Source organism: Leucoraja erinacea, chromosome 33 (assembly GCF_028641065.1).
Source record: "Leucoraja erinacea ecotype New England chromosome 33, Leri_hhj_1, whole genome shotgun sequence".
NCBI lineage: Eukaryota > Metazoa > Chordata > Chondrichthyes > Rajiformes > Rajidae > Leucoraja > Leucoraja erinaceus.
Window position 1 is genome coordinate 20,212,817 of NC_073409.1, and position 14,634 is coordinate 20,227,450.

The 14,634-nt window shown below is 43.2% G+C and overlaps 1 protein-coding gene across 3 annotated transcripts in view; it reads right to left on the bottom strand.

The window, feature by feature from the left end:
* fanci (FA complementation group I) overlaps nucleotides 1-14,634 on the bottom strand; it is a 92,005-nt gene that overhangs the window by 70,928 nt on the left and 6,443 nt on the right. For all 3 annotated transcript variants that reach the window (XM_055661516.1, XM_055661517.1, XM_055661515.1), the window contains exons 5-11: nucleotides 9,983-10,136; nucleotides 9,009-9,066; nucleotides 7,501-7,542; nucleotides 7,274-7,397; nucleotides 7,021-7,106; nucleotides 4,708-4,840; nucleotides 2,709-2,801 (exon numbers count right to left, since the gene is read on the bottom strand). In XM_055661516.1, the coding sequence (XP_055517491.1) occupies nucleotides 2,709-2,801; nucleotides 4,708-4,840; nucleotides 7,021-7,106; nucleotides 7,274-7,397; nucleotides 7,501-7,542; nucleotides 9,009-9,066; nucleotides 9,983-10,136 (690 nt within the window). The remainder of the gene's footprint in view (nucleotides 1-2,708; nucleotides 2,802-4,707; nucleotides 4,841-7,020; nucleotides 7,107-7,273; nucleotides 7,398-7,500; nucleotides 7,543-9,008; nucleotides 9,067-9,982; nucleotides 10,137-14,634) is intronic.

The following is a 14,634-nucleotide window of genomic DNA, read 5'->3' on the forward strand; positions in this document are numbered from 1 at the left end:
CGAGTTACTCCAGCACTGTGTCGCTTCCCCAGAAACGGATCATTGACTTCAGAAAGGGGACGTCAGGAGACCAAACGCCAGTTTTCATCAGTGGGCCGGGAGTGGAGAGTGTTAGCAGCTTTAAATTCCAGGGAGTTAACATCTCGGATGACACGTATTGAGCCCAGCACATAGATGTAATCATGCAGGCACGGAAATCGCTATCAAAACATGAGGGGGGGTCCGGGGGTACACAATTTTTTGGCGGCCACGCGGGCATGCGCACACTCTCACACACACGCACGCGAGGCTTCGGAGGCCGCAGGCCCTGTGGACAATGCTTTCGTCTCGCTGCTACTAACAGGAAGGAAGTACAGAAGCCTGAAGTCCCTCATCACCAGGTTCAAGAATAGATACTTTCCTACAATCTTTATGTTCTTGAACCAACTTGTACAACCCTAATCCTACTTTGACAACGGGGCGTTAGACACCTCTTACACAACTTACTTTTTTTCTAGTTGTGTTTTGCGCTTTCTCTTTGCAATCTATTCTTTTCACTGTTCTTACAGGATTTGTGCCATTTATGTGTAATTTATGTCTTTGTATGTTGTCTGAGTCTATGTTCCACTGATTCTGTTGTACGCTCAATTTTCATTGTACTTGTACCTCACCGTATTTGTGCTCATGACAATGAACGACTTTACCTCAATCCCAATTTGCATTGCAAAGCAGATAAACCCAGACTTTCTATCTTGACAACATTCATGCTGTATTATGGTGGCTAATTTATTCCATCTATTTCATATTTTATTCATATTTTATTAATCTGGATACAAAACGACAGTGCGCAGAGTTCTAACGCTATTTAAATGTAGTCAAATAAATAAATGAAATCTTGAGGAAAGCAGGGGAATATTAAAACAAAGATATTTGCCTGTGTAGAATCATTCTATTCTCGCTGTACAGTAACCATCTGATAAATCAGATAAACAGACTGAATAACTAGGATTATTAAGCAACCTCATTCACTGCTTCCAATTGGACTATAACATATTACGGCCCAATGGATTATTGGCACTTTATTTCACATGCACCTCGATACAGTAAAAGTCTAATGAAAGATCCCGATTTCTTGATTAGTACGGATGTCAGGAGTTATGGGGCGAAGGCAGGCGAAAGGGGTTAGGAGTGAGAGATAGATCAGTCACGATTGAATGGCGGAGTAGAGTTGATGGGCCGAATGGCCTAATTCTGCTCCTATCACTTATGGCCCAAAACATCACCTATTCATATTCTCCAGGGATGCTGTCTGACCGGCTAAGTTACCCCAGCACTTTGTATCTTTGTTTGTAAACCAACATTTGCAGTTCCTTGTATGCACAGTGAAATTCTTAAGAACAATCAGACAGAAGTGTAATAGTTGTAATGTTAGATCAACGGACTTCATAGAGACAGCACACAGAGTCACCACGCTTCCCTTCAACTTCTTAATAGTACAGTCTTATCTTGGCCTTTTCAAAGGTGATTTCAAAATATTAATTCAGAATGTAGTGAATCGTACCATTCAAAATGTAACTAATTGACATAAAATTTGTTTCTCTTGTAATTCTGGGAGAAGATCAGCTAAGCAATGAGGATTAAGGCCCATGAGTTCCAACTCAAGATTCCAACAACAACAATATCAGAGGCGAAACGCAAATTGGAAGAACAGCATCTCATATTTCGCTTGGGCAGCTTACAGCTCAGTGGTGTGAATATTGATTTCTCTAACTTCAGGTAGCCCTGGCAATCCCTCTTTCTCAATCCCTCCCCAACTTCTCATTTTCACCCTGCAAACAGCTTACAATGGCCTGTTTCCTTTATCATCATTACTTTTTTGCATATCTTTCTTTCATTGTTCTTTATTCCTCCACATCATCATCCATATCTCTTGTTTCCCTTATTCCTAACCAGTCTGAAGAAGAGTCGACCCGAAACGTCACCCATTCTTTTTCTCCATAGATGCTGCCTGTCCAGATTTTTGTTTCCATCTCCTGCCCAATACTCCACTGTGAATGACAGACAAAGTACCAGGCACTTCATAGCAAATTCAGAGAGTTTCTGCCCAGCTGTTATCAGGCAGCTGAACCATCTTACCAACAACTAGAGAGCAGTCCTGAACTACTATCTACCTCATTGAAGATTCTCGGACTAACTTTGATCGGACTTTACCTTGCACTAAAGGTTATTCAAGTTATTCCCTTTATCATGTATCTGTACACTGTGGATGGCTCGGTTGTAATCATGTATTGTCTTTCCAGTGACTGGTTAACACGCAACAAATGCTTTTCAATGTACCTCGGTACACCTGACAATAAACTAAACTCAAACTGGCCTTACACAAGTAATCACGGACATTAACCTCATAACTGTGATCCCACAACTCAGAGAACAGAGATTGTGGTGTGCGTGTTGGGCAGAAGGTGAGACAGGGACATCAAAAAAGGACTGTGGAGAGGATAACAGATAATGGGAATGGTGATGGGAAGGGGTTAGAGATGATCTGGGTGAACAGTGGAACTTTAGCATGGCCTGGGAATACTTTTTAATTAATTTCTAGACCTATATCCTTGACATCACTAATCTAATGTCTAACGTTATGATGATTCAGTGTGAATATAAGATTCGTTGTCTGCTCTCAACTCAAGTAGATTTTAAGTTAAACAATTAATTACTCAAAATAAACGTACCTGATCCTCAAATCGGTGTATCCTTGCTACCGAAAGCAAGAGAGCAATACTAAAAGAGCAGAGAACCAAACTAGTGTCCCCTTGCTGCCCAGCCTAGACAGGGGACAAACATAAAACAAGGCTTTTATTAGTCAGAACAATTTTACTTCATTTTAAATACATAAATAGAATTTTGTCGGAAAACCCTATTTTTCTCCAACATTTTTGTTCCTTGAAGGTGGCGTCACAGGTAGATAGAGTGGTCAAAAAAAGCTTTAGGCACATTGGCCGTCGTAACTCACAGTAGTGAGTTCAGAGGTTGGGTGGTCATGTTGCAGTTACATAAGATGTTGGTGAGGCCGCATTTACAGTACTGTGTTCAGTTCTGGGCACCATGTTATAGGAAAGATGTTATTCAGTTGGAAAGGGTGTAAAGAAAATTTAGAAGGATTTTGCCAGGACTCGTGGGTCTGAGCTATTGGGAAAGTTTGAGCAGGCTCTATTCCTTGGAGCGCAGGAGGATGAGGGATGAACATATAGAGGTGTATAAAATCAAGAGAGGAATAGATCGAGTAGATGCACAGAGTCTCTTGCCCAGAGTAGGGGAATCAAGAACCAGAGGACGTAGGTTTAAAGCGAAGGGGGGAAAGATTTTATAGGAATCTGAGGGGTAACTTTTACCACACAAAGGATAGTGGGTATATTGGACGAGCTGCTGAAGGAGGTATTTGAGGCTGGGACTATTGCAATGTTTAAGAAGCAATTAGGCAGGTACATCGATAGGACAGATTTTGAGAAATATGGGTCAAGCGCAAGCAGTGTAAATGGGACAAGTTGGTCAGTGTGGGCAAGTTGGGCCAAAGGTCCTGTTTCCATACTGTATGATTCTATGTCTCTATTTTTTTTTGTCCAGTTGATGCAGGGAACCTGCTGGCACCAGAGCGACTATTAATACCCCATAAAAATTATAATTCAAAGAAACGAGACATCAGTGACGTTAAAAGAAAAATTGCATATGGTGAAAGAGAAAGACACTGTAAATACCATATGCAGTGGATGAGGTAAGACAAGGTGCACATGGACCTCTGTCTCACATAGAAATTAGGTGCAGGAGTAGGCCATTCGGCCCTTCGAGCCTGCACCGCCATTCAATATGATCATGGCTGATCATCCAACTCAGTATCCCGTACCTGCCTTCTCTCCATACCCATAAATCCCCTTAGCCACAAGGGAAAACATCTAACTCCCTCCAAAATATAGCCAATGAACTGGCCTCAACTACCCTCTGTGGCAGAGAGTTCCAGAGATTCACCACTGGCACCTGGAAGGACTGCCGAGATCTCTGGACAGAGGCGAGCGAGGAGATATATGGACAGGTGGTTGCAGGGGAAACTACCTGAGAGGGGGTGGTTTGGGTGGGATGGGATGAGTGAACCAAGGAGTTGCAGAGCGATCCATCTCTGTGGAAGGCAGAAAGAGGTGGGGATGGGAGGAAGTGACTGGGTGTGGGATGAACATTGAATTCACCAATTTCAGGTTACTAACCTACAAACAGCACCTCCTTTACCCCCACTCTTTCCTGCACCCCATATAGATTCACACCTGATTCTCCCCTTCCCCCTCTATAAGCATTCCTTCACAATTCGCATCTCTTACATACTTACCTTGCACTTGTTGTCTTTTTATCTCTGGCCTTTGTCCAACCATCTGCCTATCAAACCACCCCTCACTTGGTTGTATCCACCTATCACCTGCCAGGCTGTGTCCTGCCCCCACCTCTCTTCCAGCCTCCACCCTAAACCAACTCGCTGCACAAATTCAAGTTCAACCAGAGTCTCCAAACTGCAAACAGTTTCTGTATTCATCTCCTCTCTCATTTGCAATCTGAAGATTTTTAAATCCTATTCCAACATTACCTTTGTTGTTTCATCTCAAATGTTTCACAAGCTTAATGGTGTACTGCACAGCTGCCATTATATATTTTGGCAATAACGATAAAGCAGAAACGAGACCAACGGACCTTCAGATATTTGATGAGTTCACGGCCCAGGTCATGGTCCAATTTGATAGCAAACACAATGTGAAGAATGATGGTTCCCTCTACATGACGGAGCTGATCTTTTGGCACAGAGGCAGCCTCCAACTCCATGGACCTTGAAAACAAAGCACAACTCAGCACGTTAAAAGGAACAGTGAAGCAATTTAGAGAATAGGAAAACCAGAATTTTGATAATAACCTAGTTAATAATGAAATATTTTATGTATTTTATTAAGTAAAGATTAATTTGGGTTTTGGGTTCTGAGTAAATGAAAGCTTTGAAATTTGGGTTCTGTGGAAGGGCAGGGTTATCAGTAAATTGGAGGCCAGCATTCAAACTGCATCCAAGCTGCTTCCTGTTGTGCCCAAGCAAAATATATTGACAATGGTGAGAGGGGATGTACTTGCTGAGAAGGTTCTGGCTTCTGTAAACACAAGCCTTGGGAGAGGATGAGCTTCCTGAGAAAGTGGTATTGTCTAATAGCAGGAACTTCTGTGGGCAACTGATAAGGATCCTTACATTGTTTAAGAAGGTACTGCAGATGATAGACCTTTGACTAACTTCCTGTTATTTGGGGGTTTTGTAACTAAACCGGTAGGCGGCGCGGCTCTGGCCAGCAGCGGCCTCTGCAGTCTGTCCGCGTTTTTATTATTTTCTGTCTGTGCTTTAATGTAGTTTTTGTTATTTTTTGTCCAACATGTGTGTGTGGGGGGGTGGGGGGGGGGTGGGAAGTGGGGGGAAGCTTTTTAAATGTCTCCCTGCACTGGAGACCCGACCTTTTTCTCGTCGGGTTCCGTTGTCGTTGAGGCCGCAACGAGGAGCGGCCTCCAACAGGAAGAAGCCGGGGACTCAGGTGCCGACTCACCGTTGCCGTCGCGGAGCTGGCCGAGACCGGAGCGGTGGAGGAACGCTGCTGCTGCTGCTGCTGCTGCTGCTGCCGATGCCGCTGCTGAGTCGGGGGCTGCTGCTGCGGGTCTGCGGACAGCGGCGCCGGGAGCCCGCGGCTCCCTGGAGAGAGACCGCTTTTCGGGGCTCCTGCAACGGAGAATTCTCCCGCCCGAGTTGCGGGGTTGGGGAGCTCCTGGAGCGGGGCCTCACTACACCGCCCCGCGCGGCTGGAATGGCCGCGGGTACTTGCGAGCGCACACTGGGGGCTCCAACACCAAGACCCGGTGTGCGACCTCGCACCACCCGGCGTGGCTTCAATGGCCGCGGGACAATCGCCATCGCCAGCCGGGGGCTATGACTTTGACTCTGACATCGGGGGGGGGAGAGTGCAGTGGAGAGATAAGGTTTTTTTGGCCTTCCATCACAGCTATGTGATGGATGTTTATGTAAAATTGTAATTATGTTGTGTCTGGGTCTATTTGTGTGTAATGTATGGCTGCAGAAACGGCATTTCGTTTGGACCTCTAGGGGTCCAAATGACAATTAAATTGACTCTTGACTCTTGACTCTAAAGTTTGTGATCGATATAACCATAGCATGAGAAGTATTGTATTAGTGACAAGCATGCTTTGAATGGGTAGAGCTGTGATTGATATGTTAGACGTCATTGCTGCAATTTTGTATGAACATGTGACTGTTTCCAAAACAGTATAAAAGATGGTGTATGTCTTCATTCATTAGAGTGATGGCCGGGGAGGAGTTAAGTATCTGCTGTATGCTTGACTTTGTATCTCCTAGCACTCTCTAGCTAAATGATCATTTATGCTTGTATTGGTTTTACCTAACTTATTGTAGTTGGCTGTTTTAAGAAAATGAACCTTAACAATGTCTGCAATAGTTATGAGGCTAAGCAGAAAGAGAGAGGGTATGTGTTGAATGTGGTGGGAAAGTAACAAGTGATTGCACTTTATCTCCATCAAGTCATTCACCGTGTAAGGAGAGCATCATACTCAGATTTTTTTTTAAATTTAGTTTAGAGGTACAGCGCGGAAACAGGCCACTCGGCTCACTGAGTCCGCAACGACCAGCGATCCCCTACACTAACACTATCCTACACACACTGAGGACAATTTACAATTTTACCAAGCTAATGAACCTATAAACCTGTACGTCGTTGAATTGTGGGAGGAAACCGGAGCACCAGGGAAAACCCACGCAGGTCACGGGGAGAACAAGAATGTACAAACTCCGCACGGACAGCACCCGTAGTCAGGATCGAACCCGGGTCTCTGGCGCTGAAAGGCAGCAACTCTACCACTGCGCCAACATGTACTATGCTCGCGGTCTTGATAACAAAGGTAGACATCAACCTTTAAATGGTTAAGTGAGAAATAGTTAAAACTCACTCAGTTCCCATCTGTTCTTCTTTTTGCAACTGATCCTGCTGATGGAAAAATTTTATGATTCCTTCCAAAAGAATTTTCTTACAGCCCTGTTAAGAATAAGAGAAATAATCACTAAAGTGCACTGACCGTTTTAATTTTTCAATTCCAACTGCAACGCTTTGAATATAATCATCCCACCACAAATCCCAAGCATCATCGTGAAGGACTTGTGTCATCGTCAATCTTAGATTGCCACACAACACCACCACCTTACCTTGGCAGAGAGGAGGAGTAACTGGTAGACAAGTGGAGGAAGCTCCTGCAGATCCAACCTGGGAAACATCTTCTCCACTTTCATCATAACAAACTGAAGCTCTTCTGTACTGACAGGTACATCTCTACAGGAATGGGAGTGAACAAGAATGGCCATAGTGTTTATTTAATGAGGAGATGATTATTAAAATGAAGTGATTAAGCTGTTCAAATCAGACAAATTTTAACCTGAACATGGATGCGAGGTGAATCACACATTTCGGATCCCACCTGAAAAATATTCAAAACATTTACATTTCAAAAATGTAGTCACACCATTCATCTAGCCAAGAAGAATTCCAAGAAACTGTTTAAACACAAAAGCATTATAGCAATGTTATATTACAAGGTTATATAGGAATCTTTTCACACAAAAGCTGGTGGATGCATGAAATAGGCTGCCGACGGAGGTAATTGAGGCTGGGATTAACCCAACGTTTAAGAAGTATTACCGCAGGTACATGGATAGTACAGGGTTTTGAGGGATATGGGCTACACTCAGGCAAGTGGAACTAGTGTAGATGGGGCATGTTGGTCAGTGTGAGCAAGTTGGGCCAAAGGGCCTGTTTCCATTCTGTTTGACTCTATAGCTCGTACAACAGCTGAAGTTCCCACAGCACATTGCCACGACCACCCACAGGCCAGATATCCTCCAAAAACATCGTCTTGTTGGAACTGACAGTGCCGTGGGAGGACCATCTGGAGGAGGCCCACGAGAGGAAGATGGCCAAGTATGAAGAGCTGGTCATAGGCTGCCGCAAGCAGGGCTGGAAGGCAAGGTGCATTCCCATCGAGGTTGGCTGCAGAGGTTTTGCTGGGCAATCGCTCCACAAAGCCTTGAGCGCACTGGGCATCAACGGAGTGGCAAGGAGAAGGACCATCTAGAACACCACAAAGGCAGCGGAGAAGGCCTCGAGATGGCTATGGATCAGGAGAGAAGGTCCATGGGGAGGAGCGAATGCCACCTAAACACAAGTCGTGGTCTGATCAACCACGACTGGGTCGCCTGGGTGAGGGTGTCTGATGTTGAAAGACCCGAAACACCCAATGACCCCAGGTTACATCACTGATGATGTGTTCAGGAGCATCTATAGATGTATTTGCATCAATACTCCATTTCTAGGCTGAATCAGTAGGCTCTCAGATGGACACAAAATGCTGCAGTAACTCAGCAGGACAGGCAGCATCTCTGGAGATAAGGAATGGGTGACATTTCAGGTCGAGACCCTTCTTCAATCAGTAGACTCTCAGTTGAGTTAGTCCTTGCATGACACTAAACCAATTGTGGAAACAGCAATTGGACTATGTATCAGGGAGCTCCTGTAATGATTAGTCTATAGTTACTCCTTTTACATATTGTTTCTGCACATGCTGAATAAAACAGAGACAGATCTCCTCGGGCATTTTGAGAGCAATTACCCACCATTCAAATTACTGAATGGTACTGAATGCTCCTGCAACGTTGCCCTGGAGTTAATGGTGTTTTTGGAACAGTACTGCAAATTATACCAGGGTTTGAGATTTACAGAAAATGCTGCTGATTAACATTTTTTTAATTGTCTTAAATTAACAAAAACCTCAAGTACAATAGATTCAATTATTAGGTGGCTAATTGCTTCTCAGTTAAATATCAAATTTCCTAAAATAATTCCATCTAGATGTAGTATTTCCGTATAGCCAGACATGTTGCTACTTGCCGACTGGAGCAGAGAGTATTTATCACTTGCTTCTTGTATTCTTCACCACACAACTGACCTGGCAAAACATACACAGAATAAAAACAATGTAATGTTATACATAACAAGCAGCAATAATCCCTTAAAGGTAGATCATTCAAATAACAATAAAGTTTTACGCAGGATTATGGTACATAACCATATAATATAACCATATAACAATTACAGCACGGAAACAGGCCATCACGGCCCTACATGTCCATGCCGAACAAATTTTTTTCCCCTTAGTCCCACCTGCCTGCACTCATACCATAACCCTCCATACCCTTCTCATCCATATGCCTATCCAATTTATTTTTAAATTATACCAATGAACCTTCCTCCACCACTTCCACTGGGAGCTCATTCCACACCGCCACCACTCTGCGTAAAGAAGTTCCCCCTCATATTACTCCTAAACTTCTGTCCCTTAATTCTGAAGTCATGTCCTTTTGTTTGAATCTTCCCTATTCTCAAAGGGAAAAGCTTGTCCACATCAACTCTGTCTATCCCTCTCATCATTTTAAAGACCTCTATCAGGTCCCCCCCTTAACCTTCTGCGCTCCAGAGAATAAAGACCTAACTTATTCAACCTATCTCTGTAACTTAGTTGTTGAAACCCAGGCAACATTCTAGTAAATCTCCTCTGTACTCTCTCTATTTTGTTGACATCCTTCCTATAATTGGGTGACCAAAATTGTACACCATACTCCAGATTTGGTCTCACCAATGCCTTGTACAATTTTAACATTACATCCCAGCTTCTATACTCAATGCTCTGATTTATAAAGGCTAGCATACCAAAAGCTTTCTTTACCACCCCATCTATATGAGATTCCACCTTCAAGGAACTATGCACGGTTATACCCAGATCCCTCTGTTCAACTGTATTCTTCAATTCTCTACCATCTACCATGTACATGCTTCACTTCATGCAGTTAACTAACTTTGCCTACCTTCACCATAGCTCAGGCTTTCTTGAGAGGCCAGAACTGTAAGTATCGTAGGGAAGAGATCGAGCGATTTGCCATTCATAATGCTGCCTCCTTTTATGGCATCAACATACAGGCTTGCCAGTTCAGCCAGAGTAGCTCCAGGCAAGTGATGAGCCTAAAATCATGACCACAGGTTATTTTTTTTGTAAACCAGCACTTGCAGTTCCTTGTTCACAGGTTCATAAGTAATAGGAACAGAATTATGCCATTCGGCCCATCAAATCTACTCCACCATTCAATCATGGCTGATCTATCTTCTCCTCTCAACCCCATTCTCGTGCCTTCTCCCCATAACCCCTGACAACCGAGACTAATCAAGAATCCGTGCCTTAAAAATACCCAATGACTTGGCCTCCGCAGCCATCTGTGGCAATGAATTCCACTGATTCACCATCCTCTGACTAAAGAAATTCCTCCTCATCTCTGGTGAGGCCACGTCTGGAAGATTGTGAGTGGTTTTGGGCCCCATAATCTGAGGAGGGATGTGCTGGTGTTGGAGGGTCCAGAGATTTACAAGAATAATCCCAGGGATGAATGGGTTAACAGACGAGGTGCGTTTGACGACACAGAGCCTGTACTTGCTGGAGTTTAGAAGAATGAGGGATGATCTCGTTGAAACCTACCAGATAATGAGAGGACCAGATAGAGTGGATGTGGAAAGGATGTTTCCAGAGTCATGGACCAGAGGGCACAGCCTAAAAGGACATGCCTTTAGAATGGAAATGAGGAGCAATTTCCTTAGCGAAAGGGTGGTGATTCTGTGAAATACATTGCCACAGAAGGTGTGGAGATCAAGACATTGGGTATTTTTAAAGCGGAGATTGATAGTAAGAGCCTCAATGTTTACGGGGTGAAAGCTGGTGAACGGGGTTGAGGGAGTAAAATAGATCACTCGTGATCGAATGGTGCAACAGACTCAATGGGCCAAATGGCCTAATTATGCCCCTATGTCATATGGTCTCCTCCGGTAATTTGTTCCATAAGTGAAAATGTTGCTCCTCAGATTCGTATCAATGTTGGGCGAGTCCAGAACCAGGGGCCACAGTCTTAGAATGAAGGGGAGGCCATGTAAGACTGAGGTGAGAAAAAACGTTTTCACCCAGAGAATTGTGAATTTGTGGAATTCCCTGACACAGAGGGCAGTGGAGGCCAAATCACTGGATGGATTTAAGAGAGAGTTCGATAGAGCTCTAGGGGATGGTGGTATCAAGGGATGTAGGGAGAAGGCAGGCAAGGGTTATTGATTGGGGACAATCAGCCATGATCACAATGAATGGCGGTGCTGGCTCAAAAGGGCCGAATGGCCTCCTCCTGCACCTATTTTCTATGTTTCTATGTAACTTGCCCCTCTCACCTTAAACCTATGCCCCTGTGATTCTCCTGCCCTGCTGGTTTTGTTAATTATTTATTTTAATCAAACTTTTAGCTGCAAGATTGCACAAGATACCAAAAGAACAAACCCTCTGATGAATCATAATCCCACCAACATTCCCACTGCTTCATCTTCTTTCACCGGAAGCACCCGTAATGATCTTGTGAACGACTTTATTCTGTGAATTCAAATGACTTTCACAATAAACTACCCAATACCAGTTTTTCTAGCGTTTATCCATCGGGCCAATGCTGCAACTTAACTCTTGTAGTGAAACTTTACACCAGCTGCTTTCTTCTTAATACTTTTCATTTGTCCTGACTCAGTTTATATGCTTCAAATCTCCCCCAGCTCACTTTAGCTTTACATTTGGCTTTAAACTTGTTACTAAATTGGTAAAGATGTTCTATATTTTCTTAAAATGTTGCACACTGTTTGCCATGTCTGTGTCCTCTTCAAAGTATTTGGGCGAACTTAACTCTGCTTAAAAAGCCACGTAGAATTGTACGACTCCATGATTAAAACTGTTGGCACAAGGCAACACGAGATGGCCCATAGAACCTCCAGTCTGTTTAGAAGGTAGAAGGCATTTATGTTGCAAGATTATTTCACACATATTTATGACTATGATTTATAACATATGATGAGCATTTGAAGACACTGGGCCTTTACTTGCTGGAATTGAGATAGAACAAAACCATTTTGTTGCACTGAAAAGTGCAATGACAATAAATTGAATCCAATCCAATGAGGGGGAACCTCAATGAAACTTACCAAATAGTGTACAGCCTGGATAGAGTGGTTATGGAGAGGATATTTCCACTGGTCGGAGATTCTGTGACCAGAAGCCATAGCCTCAGAATAAAAGGATGTTCCTTTAGAAAGGTGATAATGAGGAATTTCTTTAGTCAGAGGGTGGAACTCACTGTCACAGACTGCTGTGGAGGCCGTCAATTGATATTTTTAAGGCGCGGATTGGCACATTCCTGATTAGTAAGGGTGTCAGGGGTTACGGGGAGAATGCAGGAGAATGGGGCTGAGAGGAAAGATAGATCAGCCATGATTGAATGGCAGAGTAAACTTGATGGACTAAATGGCCTAATTCTGCTCCTAGATCTTATGAACTTAGAACCAACTACAAGAATTACCAAACCACACAAGTAGGTGTATGCTACATTTTTTTTTATCTGCATTCACTATGCAGATTTCTAGCAGCGGATCCTGAAAGAGGTAGCATACAAGATTTGAGAGTCAAAGGTTTAATTTACCAATAAAATATGGACTTTAATTCCTAATCAGTAATTATTGCGCATATGTCCTTTTCCTGTATCATTCCTGATAACTTTTAGTACATTTTCTTTGAGTTGGGGAGGGTAAAATGGGTGCTGTGGCTCCATTCAGTCTGGAGGGGTGGACCAATTAACTTCAACGATTAATCTTTTGGCAAGGAAGCATTGCATGGCAAGGAATCCTCAGATTGTTATGGGAATGCTCATGGGGCAGGAGGTAAATGTGTCATTCACAAGCTCTGAGATCATATCACTATCTCAAAAATTGATCTTTAGATTTTGGTTTATTATTGTCACGTGTACCGAGATACGGTGAAAAAGATTGTTTTATATGCGGTCCAATCAGATCAGATAATACGCTACATAAAAATAATCAAACTCAAATAAAACATGTAGAGCAAAGGGGAAGGTGCAGAATATAGTCTCAGCATTGTAGCGCAACTGTTCCATAGGCAAAGTCAATTGTCTGCAATGGGGTAGAGGTGAATAGAGCATTACCCTAGCTTATGGAAGAAGTATTCAGCAGCCTGATAAGAGGGGAAGAACCTGTTCCTGGTGGTGCGCACTTTCAAGCTTCTGTACATTTGCCCAGTGGGTTGCAGATAGGAGGAGGAATGACTGGGGTGGGACAAGTCTTTGATTATGATGGCTGCTTTCCGAGGCATGTGAAATGTACAGTCAATAGTGGGGAGTCAGGTCTGTGCAATGAATTACAACTACGATTTCTTACTATAATTTTGAAAATGGTCATTATGGGATACAGGCAAGAGCCAGAAGTTTACGCGAATCCCTTGAAATAATTCAAACCCCATTCAAACAGGCTTCTGGATAGGAAAGATTTTGGGAAAAATAAATCAAATATAGGCAAATGGGACTAATTTAGATGGGCATCTTGGAGAACATAGATCAGTTTGGCCATAAGGCCTGTTACTGAGATGTACGAATCTGACTATTTATATCCATGATATGTTAGCTCACTAAAGTGCCAATTAACTTCAGCTTTTCATTTGCATTCTCCACCTCTTTAAATCTTTCACCAGTGAAGCAAGTTATTTTGTCCATTTATTTCATACGCTTAAAACAAAATCTGCTCCATGATTTATCTCCTATCAGAAAGAAAATAAATCCTTCTTCATTAACCTTTTGTTGGTGCAAAGTACTCATTGTGTGAAAGTAGAATGAACTTCATGTGCTATATGACAGTGTAAATGTTTACATCCTACCTGCAGAAGTAGAATTTCTACTCATGATATAATTACATCACAAGTTCATAAATTCATAACACATAGGAGCGGAAATAGGCCATTCGGCCCATTGACCGCCATTCACTCATGGGTGATCTATCTTTCCCTCAACTCAATTTTCCTGCTTTCTTCTCGTAACCTTTGTCACCCAAACTAATTAAGAGCGTGTCAATTTCCTCTTAAAAAATATCCAAATACTTGGCCTCCACAGCCATCTCTATGGCAGTGAATTCCACAGATTCGCCACCAACAGGCTAAAGAAGTTCCTCTTCACCTCCATTCTAAAGGTACGTCCTTTTATTCTGAAGCTGTGCCCTCTGCTCCTGGACTCTCCCACTCATGGAAACATCCTCTCCACGTCCACTCAATCCAGGCCTGTTATTCAAAAAGTTAAAATGAGATCCCCCCCCCCCCCCACCCCCTCATCCTAAACACCAGCGAGTACAGGCTCAGAGCAGTCAAACAGTCGTCATACGTTGTTGACCCAATCATCACCAGAATCATTCTCGTAAGCCTTCTCTGGGCCTTTGTAAACTCTAGCCCATCCCTCCTCAGATATGGGGCCCAAAATTGTTCACAATACCCCAAATGTGGTCTGACCAGTGCCTTATTGAGCGTCAACATTACAGTGCCCTCCATAATGTTTGGGACAAAGACCCATCATGTATTTATTTGCCTCTATACTCCACAATTTGAGATTTGTAATAG